Raw genomic sequence first — 20970 nt, 5'->3', positions numbered from 1 at the left:
GCTTTTTTCAGGAAAAGTTTGCCAAAAGTTTGTTTAAATCCTGAGTGCATGAATTAAATTAAATTAAATTAAGCATTTTTTTTTTCCACTGTTATTTCAGTTAAAAGGAAAAATCCCTCGTTTCACTTGTAGTTTGTTTTTATTTGAAAGCAAAAAATCAAATGACTGTTTGTTGTTTTTTAATGCTCACAGCTAAACAGTAAAATCCGTTAACCAACCTTTCCGATTATTTCTGAGGAATGTTGTTTTAAACGTGCGTTGACGATAAACGTGTTTACGTTCATGTAGTGTTCTCCGATGTCATGGAAATGCAAGCACACGTGTTGTTTTTCCGTCCTGGACAGAGGCAGAAAAAGAGCTGAAGAAGAAATAAGAATAAGAAATGAGCTGTCTACACACCAATCTATGCGTGTGTGTGTGTGTGTGTGTGTGTGTGTGTGTGTGTGTACGTACTCGTCTAAATGCACATTAGTGTGTGGGTTTGAAGGAACCACACGGCTGAAATAGAAATGTTGAATATCTTGAATCACTTTTATTTTTTAAATAAAAACTCATTTATTAGGAGGAGACGATTGCCTTTGGACAAAATAAAAGCCCTGCATCTCTTTACTCCTGGTTCAGAGATTTCCTAATTGCTGGCAACGTGTGAAAATGTTTATTTCCTTCAGAAAATCCATCAAAATAATTCCTCAGTACAGAATAACTTCCACTCTGAAGTTCTGGTGGATTTTTCTCTAATCAGCTTCATGCTTCAGGCTTTTCCACAACATGGCTATTAGCTGAAGGTCTGAGCTTTGGGTTTAACCTTTCTCCTTTTAACCCTTTCATGCCTGTCGTAAGAATAATGGGCAGAAATTTCTGGGATTGAGGAATTTCTCTTGTCCATTTTAACATTCCTGATTGTAACCAGAAAACTCCAGAAATTATTTTAAACACTGTAAAAAAAAAAAAAAAAAAGAGTCAAAATTTTTCTGTTTTATAAAACAGCATGAAAAACCTCTAAGTGTAAAAGTACATACATTTTAAATTTTATTGAAGGAAATATCATGAAATTTCACATTTAAAATATATCCAAATTTTTTATAATTTATCCAAAATGTAATATATATATATATATATATATATATATATATATATATATATATATATATATATATATATATATATATATATATATATATACACATTGTATTACCATAGTTAAAGAGGGGGAATTGGGACCTAAGTTAAAGTACCTTGACTGGTGCCCCACCTACTGGAATATCACTGATATATTTTTCTATATCTTTTATTTGTTAGTGTAACATCCATACTTTAAATGTTTGCTTTAGTTCAGGCTGCCCATCTGTACCTAAATTATATTTAGAAGATGATAAAAAAGTTCCAAGAAAAACTGCACCAAATTGCTCTGATTACACTGAACAGGACAGATAAAGTAAACTGACCAGATATATAATTAAAGCTCCAGATTAAAGTATTTTAACAGGTTAAGAATGAAAAGCCACTATTAGGAAGCTTTAAATGACATTTTGTAGGTTATTTCTGCATCCTGCTGCTGACTGCAAACAGCTTATTTAGTTACTTGCTTTACTCATTTGGACCTGGAGGTGTGGCCATATGCTCAGCAAGATGGTAGAAAATCCTCATCTGGTCAGAGAAGGTCACTTGGTTGGGAAGGTTGGACTGGGTGAAATGTTGTTGAAGAGGGGACATAAGAGGTGGGATTTCCACTTGGAGCAGTGGTACAAATGAGGACTTGAGTGTGTGGATGTACACACACTGGAGTTTGGTGGAGATGTAGTGCATTTTTACCACTAATGAGAACATCTGGATGAGTGAGCGATGGCTGCAAGGCGAACAGAGCTCGACTCTCAGATCTACGTCCTCTAACGCGTCTAATTCTTCCTTTGATTTCTTCTTCTTCCCAAGGTGCCAATGTCCAGCTCAGTTCGAGGGACCTGAATGCCAGGAAAACAAGCACAGTTTCCATGGCAACGGCTATGCCTGGTTTCCTCCGATGATGCCTTGTTTCGAGAGCCACGTGTCGTTGGAGTTCATCACAGACGTTGCTGACGGACTGCTGCTGTACAGCGGGCCCCTGGCCCAGCTGCAGGCCTGGGACCACGAGGACTTCATGGCAGTCGGTATGAAGCATCTCCAGCTTATTTATGTGATTCAGAGCTCTGAGACAGAGACATGCTGTTACTGGATGAAACATTTCAGGAGTAGATGACTGTTTCCTCACAGCCCAAAGATCTGCAGTGTTGCTGAAACCAGATATCCGTCCCTTCGTTTGACATGACGCCAGACTCAACACCACCTGACAGGATGACGTGACTTTAAACTCAAATGGAGCTTATAGCCTTTTATTAGGTGAAGAATGGAGAGATGTAGTGAAGCCAGACAGATAAAGGAGGAAATAAAGAGGAGTGAGGAGCTACGCTGAAATCAGACAAGCTGCCTCCTGACAGAACAAGTCGTTGTGTTACAGCCACTTCCTGTGATCAGGGTGCCGGCTCCGCCTGGAAATAAAATCCTGAAAACTTCCAGGAAGCGAGGATGTGAAGAGGTTTCTGTCGAACGAGGTTTACTCACCTCCGTTTTGTGTTTAATGACTTCACAAGGATCAGCGGCTGAACGCACGTGGCGACGTCTCACTCGGCTTGAGCAGACATGTTTTCAGGACAGATGTCAGCTCCAGGTTTTACTCGCTGTGTGTGTTGACCTGGCAGCACCTCACACACACACACACTCTCCTGTTATTCACTGTGACACGTTGTGAAGTTTGGTTAGTAAGATGTGAAACTCGACATGAACCGGGCTTTGTCGGGGTTACCTCTCCGGCTCTGGAGGGCACTGAGGGACCGTACTCTTGTTGCCGTGGCGATAGTCTTAATGTGTGTGAGCAGACCAGCGTGAAGTCCAGACAGATGAAAAGAGAAAGCCGAATGTGTTGAAGATCTCTGTAAATTTAGTCTTGTGAGTGATTGACGAAGACCTCCTCCTCTCCCTCCCTTCGACGGACCCTCTCTCCTGGGAGAGACGATCTTGTTCCATCACTGCCAAACTAACGTGTGTGTGGGAGGTGAGGTTTGCCTGGAGAGCTGGGCGTGCTGTGTGTAGACATGTGTATGTTGTGTGTACATTTGCAGTGTAATGGCTGAGTCCTTTCCTTTGCCAGTGTGTGTTATTGGGTCGTAAAGACTTGGGATTAGGTTAGTTGAGTCGTTAGAGGAATCACAATGCAGCGTGTAATTAGAGTCAAGCTGTACATATTTAGAGCTCTAATTAACTTGTTTCAGGGTTGACCTGCTGCATGTAATAAACGCATCAGTACGCCTGGCCTGTGTGGAGCTTAATATTACTGCACTGCAGTATTTAAGTTTATTACGTTTATATCAGCATTTATATTAAATGTCTTCAGGATTTTTTGCTCTGTTTGCAGGAAGATTTCTGTATTTTCTCCTAACTCAGACTGTTATTAACACATGTAACAAAACAAATAAACAACATTAATAATTACAGGAATACTATTAATAACAGTCATGAATTTATTAAAATAGTTATTTAATCAGTAAATGAGCATTTCAATTAAATCTAATTGTATTTATAAAACTCCACAAAAGAGATTATTGACCATTAAATAGAAAAACTGTTTGTTTGAGAAGTGGAAAAGGATCATTTTATCTGTTTTATTTCTCCCACTGAACTCGTGAATGTTGTTTTTTACAAATGTTTCCTACCAGACACCCTTCTGCTCTGCACTTATCTGGACAGAGTGAAGGGGACTCAAACCGCCGACCATCAGGTTACAGGACAGGCAGCCGTACCGCCTGAGACACTGCCTGAGACAAGATAACAAGCAAAAGCAAACAAACACCACAATCGAAACAACTAGACGCCTGTTGGTGACGTAGTGACCAGAAACGATGAGCTGGGGGGGGTGAAGCAGCAGCGTTCAGCCTAAACATGTTAAAGTCGCCTGAATTTCCATCTTGAACCAAATGTGACGCTTGTCCAGCTACGTTCAGGTCGGAGTTCGAAACAACTTTTGGATCAATTTGACTCGTCCTGTTTTGTTTTGTTTTTTCTTTGAACATAAAACACTAAATTTTCTTGTTTTTGTTTCTTAAACCAAAATGAAGAACTGGATTATAATCCATCATTATTTCCACTCAGAACAAACAGGAAGCAGCTGCTGAGATTTCTGATGAGTCACCCTGAAGTTCTTTCTGCTCCCTTCCACTCAATACAAACCCAAAACATCGTGGTCATACACACATTTTACTATCTTCTTACTTTGTTTCACCTGCGCGTTGAGGAAGCGATAGTTTCTGGTTGCCCAGTGACGTACACACCAACAGCGCTCGCTGCTCTTCATCAGGAGTTGATTATTTATCTCTGGTGTATCAGATTGGATAACCTTTCCATGTGATTTATCATCCGTCTGCAAAGGAAACGTGACATTAAAAGTCCGAGTTTCCAGACTCAGAAAGTTGGCTCTGTTTGAGCCTGTCAGTCACCATGGTAACTGATGCTGAACTCTGCCTGCTCCGAAGCCGTTTCAGATCAAATCTCTCACAACACAAACTCCCTCATCTTAATTTTTCTGTTTCTGCAACGTCCGTCTGCTGTCGAGGTCTCGGAGAGCACCAGGAAGAGATTATTAAACTGGAGACAATGATGTTGCAGAACTATCAAGTCTAACCTGATGGGGGGGGGGGGCGTCATGACCTCACTGGAAGTCTCCCAGTGGAAATGATAGGAAGGTATGATGTAATGGTGATGCAGACAAGTGTTGATCCTTCACATTTCTGACTAGAAAAGCACTCCTCTGCCCAGCACCACGTTAAAAAATCCTTTTAAAAAAATCCAAACCGTGGTCCGGATCAGCACCAAAATGAAATTATCTTGAACACAAACAGACAAACCTTGGTGGAGGTAATTAAATGCAGTGTGTCCATGTTGCCACGTCCGATGCTGACCTTTACACACCGAGGCCGATGCGAATAAACGGCATGAAACTGCAACTAATTCGAGGTGAATTATCAACATTTCTGTCTCTTCACACCAGGTGTGATGTGAAATTGTGAATAAATAATGGAAATTGTAAAACAAACTTGCAGGGTGGATTCCACATCAAGCCATGACAGCAGTGTGCTGATTCTGCAAAAGCAAAGACAGAGAGATGCGCTGGGTTCGTCCTCTAGAGACGAGACGAGAACTCAGGCAGTTTTACTGTTTAATCCAGCACACACACAGGTGAGCAACACACCTCGTCTGATTGGTCGATTAAATATCTTTTGGATGCGAATATTAGAAAAATTAACACAAGTTCAAAAAAATAAATATCACAAAATCTTTTAATGGAATTTTGTTACTGATGTGAACCTTCCCACCAACTCTACACTTTAAACACGTCAATAAAAAACAGAAGAAAAAAAACAGCGTAAAAATGATTCAATCATTCATTCATTTTCCTAACCACCTAATCCAATTCAGGGTCGCGGGGAAGCTGGAGCCTGTCCCAGCAGTCTTAGGGCGAAAGGCAGGGTACACCCTGGACAGCTCACCAGTCCATCACAGAGCCGTAAAATTATTCAGACGAAATATTCAGAGTAGCCGTGTGGCGGCTTTTACCCTCGTCTCCACAGCTCTGCCTTTAAACTGAAACTTGTCGGGAATATTCTGATCTGACTCTGAACATGTGAAGTTCTACATACGTAGGAGTTTAATGGAAGATTTAACTCATGTTAAAGACTATCAGGCTCCTGCTGGTCAGTCGTTAACCGTAAATCCAGCTGCTTGGAACGGAAACAAAAACACAAAACCAATTCCATTCTCTCTGTCGAACTAATGACAGATGGCGTTGAGTTCATCTTCATCCTGATGATGATGCATTTTAGCGGCTTTTGGTGCATGAACACAGTTAACACGGAGGAAGCTTCTGGGTCGTCTCTCAGAAGGAAGAAGGAACGACATGTTGAATCCACGGCAAGTTGGTTCATTTCTGTTTAAGGAAATGAACGAAGGAAAAATACGTTTTTTTTCTCAGTTTTTCTTCCAAAGGAATAAAAAACCAACCTGAAGGAACACGTACCAATATGTGTGTGTGTGTGTGTGTGTGTGTGTGTGTGTGTGTGTGTGTGTGTGTGTGTGTGTGTGTGTGTGTGTGTGTGTGTGTGTGTGTGTGTTTGGTAAAGGCAGAGTCAAGTGATACTAAGCTCTGTGTTTAATCATATTTCTCTTATTTCTTCTTCTCACGCTCACGCATGTACATACACTACCACATGCAGACCTTTAGCTTCTTATGGAGATGCTGTTTTATGCCTCCCACACATACAACCCTTTTTTTTTTTTAGCCAGAGGGCAGATTTGCCAAGCCAGCCCTGCTGTGTAGGCCAGAGAAGGTGAAAGGCATGCAAACACATGAACACAGTGAACATGGCAGTGAACAGCCTCCGATCTGCCACTTGGGGAGGCAGATATCACGTGGAACTCGCATGGTGTGCCGTGTGTTGCTGTGCAGGGCGTAGTAACACAAACACAAGCTGACCTCTGATGTTCTAGTGAGACCAGAACATTTCATCGTAAATCTCTTACAAGCAAGTCAACCTTTAAATTAGCATGAAGGCATTCTCAGCTTGTGATGACCATCCTCATCGCGGTTCAGGCGCTTCTAAGTTAAACTCTTGCCAGATGATTTTTATGCATGGAGCTCATCCAGATTTCCACACAGAAAAGTGCTGTTTCACCCAACTGGTTCTTTCTAAGTGAAAAATGCTGCTCAGATCTTTTATTCATGAATATACAGTAACCTTTTCAAATAAATGACCGCAAAGTTCAAGCCATCCAATAAAAAAAACACCAGACTGACATAACTGCCTGTCAGTAAGAATGCACAGTTTTTGTTTTTAGTAAAAGAATTATGTTCAGTGTTTCATACAGATTTGGATGTTGATGCTGTTTTAGCCTAAAATGGAGCACTTTGCCGCATTGCATTGCAAGGTAGTTCAGAAGATGCTCCTCTGTGCAGAGCAGGATCCCCAGTCCTGCAGGTTTTAGATGCCTCCCTGATGCAACGCACACTGACTCGGAGTACAGCGACGTTAGCAGGCTTTGACAGGACCGGACCAGCTATAAAGGATCGGATTCTTCAGAAGATAAAACCTGGAGTACGGTGGGCCTCAAAGACCAATGTTCTCCATGTGCATGTGTGGGCTTCCAAAGTCACGCATCTTAGGTTGACTGATGAGGAGTGTGTGTGAGCTTTGCTGGTTGGTTGTGTGTGATGGGACGGTGACCAGCCACAGGTGTACCCCGGCTTCTCCTGGTAAACGGCTGCAGGTGTCACCCCAGCACACCTCACACCTTCCTGACACAACCCGCTGCATGTGGGATCGGCTCCCAGAGAACAAGCTTGTCTAGAAACCTGAGCCACTGACACCCCCTAAAACACCATAAATAACAGAATCCTAGATGGCATCTAATCATTATATACACAGTATATCATCATCATCATCATCATTCTGACATTTTCATAAAGGTTTTTTGAGCACCTTACGAAATATTTTGTCAGTGGAGAGAGTCTGGTTTTAGTGGAGCCAGTTCATGAGTGAAACTGGCTGTGGGCATTCCCGACACGTTCCCATGTGGCATGGGAGCAAGCAGGCCAGTAAATACTATAAATATGTTGACAGACATGTGACCTCTGATGGTTGTTAGAGCAACTGAAACAAAATAAAATGAAAACTTCTTCATCCAGAAGGAAATTTCATCAACTCCATGTAAAAGCTGAAAATGGTTTCCATCGTGGTGAAGTTATCGTTTTTCCAACTTTAACCAGATGATTACACCACCTGAAGGCAACCTGGAAGTCACAAATTGTTTTTGTGTTAGCATGAAACCATGGCAACGGGTAAAACTGCCGTGAGAATCTATTTTGAGTGCATTGATGATTGATGTCGGTATTGATCCCACGTCTCACAAAGACTCATCGTCTAGCGGTTCATTGGAAGGATGGGGGGGGGTGTAAGATGCACACTCCGGATTGGATGTTGGCTGGAGGATTGATCTGAGAATGGAGAAGAGAGTTCATTCTGCAAACACATAAAACAGCTTGGCTCCGTGGAGCTTCTGGTGATGTATGAGGTGATAATTAATCATTTAAACACCAAAAACAAGCCCAAAAAACAAACATCATATATTATTACCAACTGAAACACATTAATCCCAACAATATTTTTCCAACTGGACGCTCGCACCTAAATTCAGGCGGTAAGAATTCCTCCCTCTCCTTTGCCAGGCAGCGTATAAAGTCAGCATATATAACCGGTTTTTACACATCGCACACTGGAGTTGAAGCCCCTCTGTGCTTCTGGCTGAGAGGCCATCATTACTGCTCCCATCTTCAGAAGTGAAGCTATTTTCTGTTGCACTGCAGATCCACCAGCTGCATCGGGGAGAACAGTTTCACAGCGCAGTTCAAAGGTGGAGGCTCACGGCAGAGGAGTTCCACTTTCTCATCTTCCTGTTTAATAAGGAAGGAAGACAAGAGCAGAGCTGATCTCTCATCAGGAGGGAGGTAGGCACTGCTGGGCCAGCAGAAAGCACTGCTAGGACTCCGGCTGGAGCAGAGACATGGTCCTTTCATGTCTCCTGATGCATGTCTGTTCAGTCCACTGTCGCCTGGATTCGGTAAAAATTAACTCACTTCTGCAGTCTGACCAGTCGAGCTTTTCTACATTTCTGTCCTGTTCCTTTCTCACCTTACTACACACATATTCAATATCTCTTAAATCTATATAGATTAGCTGGATTAAACAAACATCTGATCAGTTATATGAGGTAAACTGCCCCACCTGATGTTTTCAAGGATGCTGAGGTTGATTTGCAGTGTCAACACTTCATTCATTCATTCATTCATTCATTCATTTTCCAAACCGCTTATTCCAATTCAGGGTCGCGGGGAAGCTGGAGCCTATCCCAGCCGGCTTTGGGCGACAGGCAGGGTACACCCTGGACAGCTCGCCAGTCCATCGCAGGGCGTGAACACTTCATCTATTAGACAAATAAATGTAATTAGTTTGTCAATCCGAACATTTCTGCATTCATAGAATTATTGTTTAGGTTGTTTGTTTGATCACTGAAGATTTTTAAAACAAAAAAACTTCTTTGGCCTTTTGTTTGAAAAGGGCCCGCCACTTTTAGGTCACCTCTAAAAGGGGTCTACCATCACAGTGTTGCATTACAATTACAGACAAATATTACAGATACAAAAAATAAATCAGGGTAATTCACCTGTTAGTCTGCTGTGATGGAGACAGAACTGGGATCAAAATGTTTTCTAAATGCTGAACGACCTAAAAGTAACCAGGAAACACCTGTAGCATCCAGTATAGTTCCTACTGTCGACCTTCCAGACAGAAAATAACCGAACTTACAATCAATATATAAAATATAAGAACTTCAGACAGGACAAATGTGTGGCAACCTTGATTTAACTTTATACTTACAACCTTGAAATAAAGCAAAAAGACGGTGAAACATTCTGGGACATCATTTGCTTTCAGAGAGAAATGACTGCTGAAATATCAGGTAACAGTGTTCAGACCTTAAACACTTCCTAGAATCAAACTAAATGGTTTCTTATGGCTCAAACGAAATTTAAAGGACCAACTTGCAATTGGTTTTCACTTTAATCCATATTTTTACTCTAAAAATGCGACAAGCAACAAGAGCTAAAACAAAAATCAACATCAGACCAACTTTTACTGGCTGGAGAGCGCTCAGAGAAGAGACAGGATGCAACACTCCCGCTGAAATCAGAGGACAAAGTGAGACGATCTGCCAAAGTTAGCAAGTCTGACGCTCCCACAGGTCTTACAGGGTTTAGTCAGGTAATAAACTTTTAGACGCAACCTTTGTCCAACACACCTGAATCAAACGAATGCCTCGTTACCAGGCCTCTGCAGAGCTGAATGACTTACGGAAGAGGAATTCAGCTTTTTTGGTTTACTGTTTAGTTTCCAGTTAAATAAATGCAGAAGTTATTCCAAAAAACTCCCAGATTTACTCCATTTAAGTGAAACAAGCCTTCACCACATAAACTATTAGTAAAGAGAAGGGGGTATGTCTACCTGTAAACTTGAGGTAATATTCTGTAATTCCTGATTACAGAAGATGTTCCTTTGTGTACATGTGGCAAAATATAAAGAGGAGAGCGAACATAAGGAAATCTAATGCACTGATTGGAATTGTCAGCTAAAAATAACTTTTTAAAGAGGCTCTATCACGCTATTTCTATTCTTCTGAGCTTTTCAGTGTTATAGTGTTGAATACTCATCAGACATGTGAGCGGCGCCGTTTCTATCACCTAAACGCATGTTTTAGTTTTCCCAGCGCTCAACGTTCGGTTTCCGTAGCGACGGAAACAATTGGTTTTAGAGAGTTTTTTCTGCTTCAAACTTTTAGTGACGCCCCGAAGGAGGGACTCAGTGATTGGTCATCTTCTCTAGGGTTGTGCATGTTTATGAGAAGAAAGCCACGCCCACCTTCACTGCTAAGTATCACTACTTCTAGGCCAATCAGACGCAGCCTGCAGGACAGGGGGCGGAGCTTTCTCTGTTGGCTTGTTCCTTGCAGAGGCTGATCTGAGAGGATCAATACAAGATGAACGAAGGGGTTTGTTGAAAATTCTTGATTATTTCTTGCCCTTCTGGACTTTCATATTAAAATAATTTAGAATGAAATGTGCATCATAGAGACACTTTAACTTAATTTGACCTCCAGAGTCTTTTTCATTTCAAAACTTTAAACCACCAAGAGAAAACTACAAGTTTTATTTTCAAAAATGAGATGAGACAGATGTAGCTCAGAGAATAACTTCCCAAAGAGGGAAGAACATTTGTGTCTCCCACATCTGGCTCCTACTGCAGCCTTATTACTGTCTTCATTAATCCTAAACCCATTGTACATCAGAAGTTGCAGGGATCATGAGACAAGTGGCGCAGGCGCTTTTAAAGCTGCCTGAAAACGTTTGGAAAGGCACCTGGAGAATCACGCAACTCTTTCAGCTCCTTGAAATATTGTTTGCTTCTGCAAACAAAGCAATCACTCATGAACGCTTACGTAAGGGCCCACCTGCAGCTCATGGTTGACTGGGAAATGTTTAAAAATTATCCATGAGATGGAAAAGTCTCAGAGCTTGAAAAAAGACAACGGGACTTTTTTTTCTTGGTCCTTGAAGACGTTTCGCTGCTTCTTCAGTTCTGAAGAATTTGCACATAAATGGCCGTCATGGAAGAGAATCAGGGCTGCATTGTAGGTGCTGAAAAGGTGATAGCTGAGGCCACCTGTGTTCAGAGATGCTTTTGTAGTTTAACTTGGATGTCTTCTTTGAGACATTTCTGAAAGCATCTGTCACAGATAGACTGAGACGATGCTTTATCCTCCAGATGCAGGTGAACTGCTGGATGAACTCCACCTGTAGAGCTGCTTCTCCTGCTCTGCACTGTGAATTCATTAAAACTTCCTTCTACTGAGAAAATGATAAACTATAAGGTGGATAAAATGGCTAAACAGATGTGGTTGAAGGTTCTTTTCATTCAAAAATTTAAGTAAAGCTTTTCCTTATTTTGTTGATTTATAAATTAAAGATAATTTAAAATGTGACAAAATATTTTTAATAATTGTTAATTACAACTAATTAATTAAAGAAAAATTAACACATTAAACAATTTACACATTTCATTGCAGAAGGTCTATCAGTGTTCAGTTTCCTCATACACCAACTGCACTGATGCACACTGTAGACTTAACTACCAAAGTGCTACAAAACTTTATATTTAGCCGTTTTTCAGAACCTTTCAGCAGCAGGCCCTCACGGGGAAGCTGGAGCCTATCCCAGCCGGCTTTGGGCGACAGGCAGGGTACACCCTAGACAGCTCGCCAGTCCATATATATATATTTATATATATATATATATATATATATATATATATATATATATATATATATATATATATATATATATATATATATATTTCATTAAAGGAAAAGCTGAATTTAAAACAGTCACTCAAATTACTGGAGACTTAAAAAAGGAACAATAACTAAAAATTTGTAAAAATATAATTTAGTAATATAAGACACTATTTTTTTTTCATTTCATTGAGTTAAAGAAAAAAAACAAACAAACAAACAAACAAATTGGTCCTGGACAAATTAGAGCACTTTTCTGTTGAACAGTGGGACAAAATACCTGTCAACAGGTGCAGAAGTCTGACTGAGAGGAACAGAAAACACCTGACTGGAGCGGAAACATTAAGGGATTGTTCAACTAGATATTAGTTTATGAGTGATGTAATATGTAATAAATTATCTTATTTGTTTGCTTTTTTGAAAAAAAAAATTCTATTGAACCAGAATTAGAAAATAATGTAATGATTTTCATAAAATGTTCATTTATTATTACTTTAGTCAATTTCAGCTTATTTTACAGGCAGCTGTTTTTTTCCTTTTTTAATGAAAGGCTATGAATAAATATGAGCACAACTGAAAATATATATGTATATGTATGCTCCCTCATTTATTTTCTACATACAGACACATGGAAGGGAAGCAGGAGGTGCACCCTGTACACATCGGAAGTCCATTGCAGGTCCAACACAGAGACACAACTCAGACTTACCCACAGGGGTCATTTAGAGCGACCAAGCAATGATTCATTCATGGTTGTCCAGTGTCTTTGGACGGTGAGAGGAAGCCGGAAAGATACTCACTCTGGCTCTAAGAGAGCTGAAATCCAGCAGGTTTTTCCACGTTTGCTTCCACAACACACTCGTCTCAACGTGCAGTTATGATGCAAGATGGAAGCACATCACTGAGTTCTGCAGGCTGTCTTTAAGACCGGAGTCAGAAGGGATACAAAATGTTATAAATCTGTGCATTTACATTGAATATTTGATTTTTTGTTTTAAAAAATAAAAAAAAATGAAATGTAAAGCACTCCAGACCTCAGTAGTATATTTGTGGCTGTTGGACTTAAATACGTCTTTAATGGTAAAAATGCTGTTTAATCTAGACAAACATCTTCCTTTCTTGGCTTTATAAAGAGATTATTCAACTGATTATAACGGTAATAATTAGTTCCCAGGAAGATTAAAGATAAATGACGAGCTTGACTGGAAGTGTTTGGTTTACTCTTTGCTCTTATGCACACGCATGCAAACTCCAGCAGCCAGGTCTCAGCCAATCAATGCGCATATTTACAAGACAAATTAAACTGGTATAATTACAATGCCACCAGGCATATGGATAAGGATCTCTCTTTAATCACGAGGGACGTGCTATCTCTGTTTAATGCAGCCGTGTATTTGCTCATGTTGTGTCCACTGTCGAACTGGAACAAATAGTTGTGGGAAGACACTACAATGAAAACAGGGAAAGGATCCTGCAAAGAGCAGTGCACATAAATACACAGATTCACTCTGGCATTATGTTGAATCTCCACAGAGCTGTGATGTAGTTGTACCCCCCAGCCTGACACTACACTAGCTTTCAAATAGGGATTGCTGCTGGTTGCAGAGATCCAATATGCATTGACTGCAGGGCTAGCTAGCTGTCTGACACATCGTTTATACAAGAAGCTCTGTGCTCTAAAGTTGATGCTTCGCCTGCTGATTTACACACAGACTGACTTCTCTGGGATTGAGTGTCTATGGGACTGATGTTTGTGTGCATGTATGTGTTAGTGTGTGTACGATGGGGGGCATTGCAGTGTGATTTGTGATGCTGTTCCTGCTGTCCATATGCTCCCAGTTTGACTCCTGTGTATCCTGAGGCCATCAGAGGAGGAGGACATTTTTTATTTTTAAGAGCCTCCAACTCTGTGGGAGTTCAAAGTTGCCTTGTAGACAAAGCAGACTTTTACACTCTTGCTCTATATCTTCTCTCTCTGTGTGCATCTAGTCTTTCTCGGAGTAGGAGGTTATGAATTACGTATGAGTAGCAGAAAAGAAGCCTGGCCATGTGGATGAGCCCTTTAAGAGCAAAGTCTTGTCCTAACCCTGCTGCTCCCACATCATTTAAAAAGCATGTCATCTCCAATGAAGATCGCATTTGGCTCAGTCTGCTTCACTCCCAGCTGGCCTTCCCAGTTAGCTTCTTTCCTTCTTTTCATGTGTGTTCCCTCTGTATGTGTTCATAGAACTCATCTCTTTCACTTCTGTTTACAAGCCATACCCAAATAGAAAGCTGGGATGATGTGTAAAAATGTCGGCAATACCAAGAAATTAATGATCTGCAACAGTCAGAAACATCATATGGAAAACTTAAAAAATGTTAAATGTCAGATGTTTTACTAATTGATCTTTATCTTTCTGCTACCAAAAACTGCCAAGACTGGGCCATGTTTGTCTGGATGTAGCATCTTGTCCTCTCTTAGCAAAACATAGCAACCACATGGAAACGGATGAGACCAACTGGTGTCTCATTCCTGTCTGATGTGGAGTTCTAGCGCTCTGGGTCAGCTTTGTTAAACTGTACATTTCATGATGCTCCTCATGTTTTCATCTGGTAAAAGGCCTGTCCAGCATCCACTATAACAAAGAGATGTTGTTGTAAATGCAACGTACAGTTTAGCGCTGTCCTGTTTTCATGTGGGGCCCCCAGGAATCGGTTCCATTTCTATGCCGATGACAGTCATACCTCTGAAATAAGAAGACCCTTATTCTGTGACATTGTGTAAGGGCCTTGTAAAAGCCTGGAATGCTGTTATTTTTTCTTTATTTTAACAATAAGAAGAAAAAGCTTTAGTTCGTTGGTGCTGCTGCTACCAGTGCATGCTGGCTTCTTTTCGGGACCACTGGCACAGCCAGTTAAACCCACTGTAATCATCCTAAGTGTGAAAATGGATGATGATTGTAATTTACACCAGCAGATCAGAAGTCTATCTTTAACCAACTGAGACAACTGGCTGAGAAAAAAACAGTTTGAAATAGTAATTAATGCTTTTCTAACAACACAGCTTGATTACAGTCATTCACTTTACTGGGTTCTCCCAGTCTTCCCAGTTCCAGCTCCAGCTGGTGAAAAACTCTGCTAGATGTCTTTAGCAACTGGTAATGTAATAAGATTCTTATAGTCATGTTGTAGCTGGTAATAATGGAGTTATTAAGGGTGGGACTCTATTAGAAAATATATAATAAATTATAAGCTTTGTAATAAATGAATCTATATTAATCACATTTAAATCATAAAACAACATTTACTCCTAAGAGGAACATTTTTTGTTTTTAATGGATTTTATTGGACCACTGAATCAAATGATATTAATATAACAAACTCAAGCTCTGTTAATGTCTGGAAAATGCAATTAATTGCATTTCAGTTCAAAACAATAGAAAGAGAAATAGAAAATCGCTAAAAAAAAAAAAAAAAAAGTCTGGCCTGAACTGTTTTGAAGTAACTTAACTAACAACTCCGGACTACAAAATTTCACAGTAACTAACTTTTTCATTGTTTACATTAACAATCTTCATTAACAAACAAAGTCTGACAGTGAACCATCAGGGGGTTGAAACATTTTGTCTTTTACTTCCAGGCTGGTCATGCAGTGGAGGTGATGATTTTGGATGGGGGAGGGGCTTACGCAGCAGCTGCTGCTGTTCAAGGAGAAAAATAAACTCTTCGTTCAGTCTCCAAAAATCTCAAATATCACCAGAGAAAGGCAAAAGACTCATAGTGAGTCATGTTTTCTTTAATTAACGCCAAATATAACTCCAAAGTTATTAGCTGATCACGGACATGTGCAGCTGTATGATGCACATGTATTGTGCACTGACAAATTTGCCACATTCTGCAGTTAAATGTGCTCATTTTTACATGCTATATGTTGTTGTTGTTTTTTTATTAACTAATTCTTAAAAAGTACAACCACCTGGAAGAGCATTAAGCTGATAGTTGCCACTTCTGCATTTTTAAAACGGATTGTTTTGATAAAACAGCTGATCAAGGTGGTTAAAAAAAAAAAGTACAAGCATGTTTACAACATCTGGCATTAAACACACGAATGCACCCGCTTGCAATGCAGTGACCCCTCCCCGCTGCAGACTGAGCTTCTCGTGGAGGATTAACAGACCAGAAAAGAAAGATTTGTTTTGTGTTCTTGCGTCCCTGAGACCAAGAACAAAATTCTGGCTTCTCGTGCAGTTTGTAACAAGCTTTACTTGTGAGAGACTCTTCTTCTCTACAGTGCTCTTTTTTCATACCTATTTTTCTTCCTGACCTGTTGCAAACTCACCTCATTAGTTGAAGCTGTTTGTCTGTGTTACCACTGCTTTTCCATCCTTGTGTTGCCCCATCCCAACCTCACTTTTAATGTGTTCTTATGTTTTCTGTGTTGTGTTTCCTCAGAAGAAAGTCCTCAGATAGGTTTTACTGATTGACTTGCCACTTGATCCCTCACACCTACAACCTTCCATTTCTTTCTCGTTTCCTCTCACTCATACACATATGGCCGAGACTGAATTAAGCCTCGGCTATTTGTTAGCAGACTGGATTCATTGAAGGAGTAAACGGCTGATTATTGGCTGCTGATGTTGCTATGATTGCATCTGACAGATGTGATCTGGCTGCTCAGTCTGGAAAATGCATGTGTGGTGTTTTCTAAATATGTGTGTATATGAGAACTTAAATGACTCATTTTCACTGACAATTATTTATAATTGGAGAAGTGACGCCTTACAACATTATAATTTATGTAGTATTTTTTCATTTTGTCTACATGTTGTTGCAAACTTTATTCTTGAATAATTGCCAGTGAATTAAAGCTTCTGCGATGGACTGGCGAGCTGTCCAGGATGTACCCTGCCTTTCCCCCAGAGACTGCTGGGATAGGCTCCAGCTTCCCTGCAACCCTTAATCGGACTAAATGGTACAGATAATGAATGAATGAATGAATTAAATTAAAGCTTTACGTTGCAGCAAGATTGTTGAACAAAAACCATAGAGACATGAATAATTTATTAAAAAGTAGTATTTGACTGAATATTCTGCTAAAATGTTGGCATTCAGTGTGAATTCAGACACAAATTCTTTGTTTCTACCTAATTCTGTCCGACACTTAAACATTGCCTTTTACTGCTGCTTTTAATTAAACGGGAAGTAAAGGACAGAAATCTTTTGATTATTTGTTTTTTTTTAAAAAAAACTGAACATTTGACGCCTACAAAGCTGGAAAATCCTAAAATTGGAAGCTTTTTGTGATCTATTCAGTCTGAGTCGTGGAGCTCAGAGCAATCTGGATGTTTAATCACAGACTTTTTTTCTGAATTACCTCAAAAATGTGAACGAGGTTGAATAAATGTTTATTAATTAGACGAAGAGCTGCTGATGCTGCTCTCCTGCTGTTGCCTTCCAACTGGTTTGTCCTGTATAGCTCTGAAAGTTTATTTCAGGAGAGGAAAATAAGTTTAAAAGGCTTTATCTACTTCATCAAAAATCAATATTCAGGTAGAGAAATAAGGTGAGACAATGTTTGCCTGCAGCCCACATCTCTAAAACGCTGATCGACACTTCAGATCATGTTAAAGGGGAAATTTCGCTCTGAGGTTGCTGCGGCTCCTCTAAGCAGAGGACGCTCCACCCGCCTGGTATTGATCATTGTCAACATCAGCTGTTTCAACATGTTTGGCTGAACTGTGATGCCCCATCATCACTTTTTACATCACTCTGTCTTCAGTCCAACGTTACATTGAGCATCTGACTGCTTTTAGGGAAATTTTCTTCTTGCTTCCAACATCCTCTTTTTGAAACGTATTTATTTCTTTTCTCTCTCTCTCGTCTGACTGGTCTGTCGTGCATTTCCCTCCCTGCCAACCTGTCCATCATCTGCCATCAGCTTGACTTTCTGCCCACAACTCATTTCTTAACTTGTTTCACCTCTTCTCGTTGTATCTCTCTTCTCTTTTTAGTGCTAGCAGCTGCTTGTCCCTCTTCTGTTCTAATTGTCTCTGTCTGCTATGTACCCCCTCCCAGCATTATTCCTGAAAAGTGTTTCAAATCCATCCTGAACTCCTGATGAAATGCCAAATCCATCTTAAAAAGTGACCTTTCCAGATGTTTACTTGCTCAAACTACCTGTGGGAGTGTTTGTGTTCACTTTCTGGCACATCCAGACGCCCACACGTTTGACAAACTAAACAAAAATACTTTTTGTGTCTATTTATTTTTTCTGTGCTTTTGCACATAATTTGCAACACTAGTAGACCCTCTGTCTGCACGGCAGCTTCCTCCTCTTCCTCTTTCTCTTGTTGTGTTTTGAATCATGACACCAGCTGTCGGTAGAAGTGCCTGATTGGCTTTTCCGTTGCAAGAAGCGTCTCTCTCCGTGGTTATTGTTCAGCTCCTGCTGAGGAGGAGGAGGAAACCAAATAGTTCATGGTCAACAAAGGTACATACCAATTCATAAACCTGACAGGACTGTCCTTGTGTCAACAACTTCATTCTCTCATGGTGTGTATCTATCCATTTTCCTCACCGCTTCATCCAATTCAGGGTTGCAGGGAAGCTGGAGTGTATCCCATCACTCACTGGACAAGAGCCAGGTACACCATGGACAGGTCGCCAATCCATCGCAGGGCCAGTGGTTTACATATCCCATACAAACTTTGTGTAACTACTGGTGCTTGTTAACTAAATGCAACTTACACACCTGGATACACATGCACCATCCCACTGTGTGACGGCAGGTAACGTACTGTGTGACTCATAACTGTCCAGGCACTTGAACTCATGCTGTGATAGAGTTGGACTGTGAACTGGATGCCAGTCTGGCCCGAACTGGCAGGCTGGTTGCGGTTCTGGACCTCTTCAGTAGGTGGGAAACATCATGGAGAAGCTGATGTTCGGTTTGGTGGAAATTGACCCCCCGATTCGGCTGTTTGGGAGTCCGACTGAGACCACTAAGGACTTAAAGCTGAGCCAGACAAAGCTCGGCTTGACCCAAAACCAAGCTGTTATCTGAATCAGGCTCCCTGCACTGGCCTTTCAGGCTGGTTATCAAGTCTCCTGGAATGTAATGCTGTCCGAAGCTGGCCTATTATCTTATGTTTGTTTGGTTGTTTGTTCGTTTGTCTGATCTTGGTCAGGTTGTACTGGAGCCTTGTATTTCCCCTCAGGGATGAATAAAGTATTCTTGTATCTGGTGTACAATAATAAATCAAGGTAGAATGACTTGCTAAAAAGAGCTGAAATGTTTCAGCTTGATCAATCTCCGTCCAGTATTCCCAGTTTACAACATGTACATCCAGTGCTTTGTGTTCCGTGTTACAACGTTAAACATGTCACGTTATGATATGACATGTTTTTATATAGACATTTATATAGACAAGTTCCCTTCTTTTATTTGGGTGACAGCTTTACTCTTCTGTTTACATCAAACATTCTTTATAGTCTCATGTAGTAAATAAACAACACACACACCCCGCACACTTGCTCTCCCATTGTATACATGGTTAGATTTACTTGGCAGAAATTGGGACTCCAGACTGGTGAAATCTGCCTGAAGGCTGCAGAAGGTTCAGCCCACAGGATGGAAATTAAAGGAGTGAAACAGATGAAAGGTCCCAGCTTGGACTCTGAAATTGTGTCTTAGTGCCTGAGAACTTACAGGTTCCACAAAGGAGAGGAGCTTTCCGTTGACCTCATAAAAAGAATTTGCCATCTTGTCTTGGGTCCATTTTCTTGCCTCAGCCATTACATTAAACCTAATTGGATTATTCCTGGTGTGTAGCGGCCCCTCATTGTGGAGTTGGAGCAGGCAATATCAGCTTGGAGCTAATTGAGTGAAAGGCAAAAGGAAAAGAAAGCTCCACTCACTGTGGATTAAAGAAATGGCGCTGCCAGAGCTTAGATATTTTCTCCTTTCTCTTTTCATCACTACTGAACTGTATGAGGGGCAGGATAATGAAGTGTGTGGCAGTCATTACAAAGGCACAGCTTTGCCTTCAGAAGACGGAGAGGAGCAGCGCGTTGTTTATCATAACACCTTGTTTCATTTAAGTCAAGGTGAAGATGCAAGAAAACCATGTCAAGAAATCAGCAGAGAAGCTGAACTGTAGCTTCAGGTGCTTTTTTTATAACCCAACCCAAGTTAAAACAGAAAAAATAGACAGTATTTCACCCAGTCTCGGGACAAAGTCGGATGTCAGGAGGAAGCTTTAGTGAGTTATTTGAAGGTGGCTCAATGTAAAATGTCAGTTACGGTGGAAGAAGTTAATGAAAGTGAAGCAAGTGACGAGGTAAAGCAGGGAGACAGCAGATGAAAGAAAGCTGATAGACTGACTGGCAGAACTCGACATGCAGCGAGAGGGATGACGAAAACTCAGCTGAGCTCAGAGCTGCAGGCTGGGAATTAGGTTTTTCTCTTCAACCCCGCCTGGCTCCAGCATAACGGCAAACATGGAGAGGTTCGCTATATTCACATGGAGCTTTGTTTCCCTCTTTTCTGTTAATTAGAATTCTAGCAGAAAGAAAGCTCAGTTTTTAAGTTAACAGGAAGGAGCCAGTTGGGAGTTTTCCAGATGACAGCGGAGAGCGAATGGTTAAATGCAAACTGGATCCCTAATTCTGGCAGTGGCTGTGAGGAAGCGTAGCTTCAGGGTGGCCGTGGGGAAAATTAGCAACAATAAACCATTGGACATGAACTGTAACAGCATATTATTATTTTTAATTGAAAACAGCCAAGAGAGACGTGCTGCAGCGTGACATTAGACGTAATTCCAAAGTATAATTACCACGTTTCACGAAGGCACTGCAGAAAACGTGGTGTTGGAAAGTATTTATACCTCCTGAACTTTTCCATGATAATCCACAAACTTAACACTTTGAGGTCTGGCTCATTAAAAAATGGGGAGAAAAGTCAGCAGGTCTTTATTTGACCCTTTAAGAAAATGTAACAAAAATGAC

The 20970-nt window shown here is 40.7% G+C and overlaps 1 protein-coding gene across 1 annotated transcript in view; it reads left to right on the top strand.

Moving 5' to 3' along the window:
- Positions 1-20970, top strand: part of LOC306755142 (neural-cadherin) — a gene marked incomplete at both ends in the record, with an annotated part of 401965 nt that overhangs the window by 284165 nt on the left and 96830 nt on the right. Inside the window, one exon of the mRNA XM_079239421.1 lies at positions 1930-2144. Coding sequence (XP_079095547.1) covers positions 1930-2144 — 215 coding nt within the window. The remainder of the gene's footprint in view (positions 1-1929; positions 2145-20970) is intronic.

This window comes from Telmatherina bonti (assembly GCF_933228915.1).
Source record: "Telmatherina bonti genome assembly, chromosome: 1".
Lineage (NCBI taxonomy): Eukaryota > Metazoa > Chordata > Actinopteri > Atheriniformes > Telmatherinidae > Telmatherina > Telmatherina bonti.
Note: the sequence above shows the minus strand (reverse complement) of the source record. Positions and strands in the feature narration are given on the sequence as shown.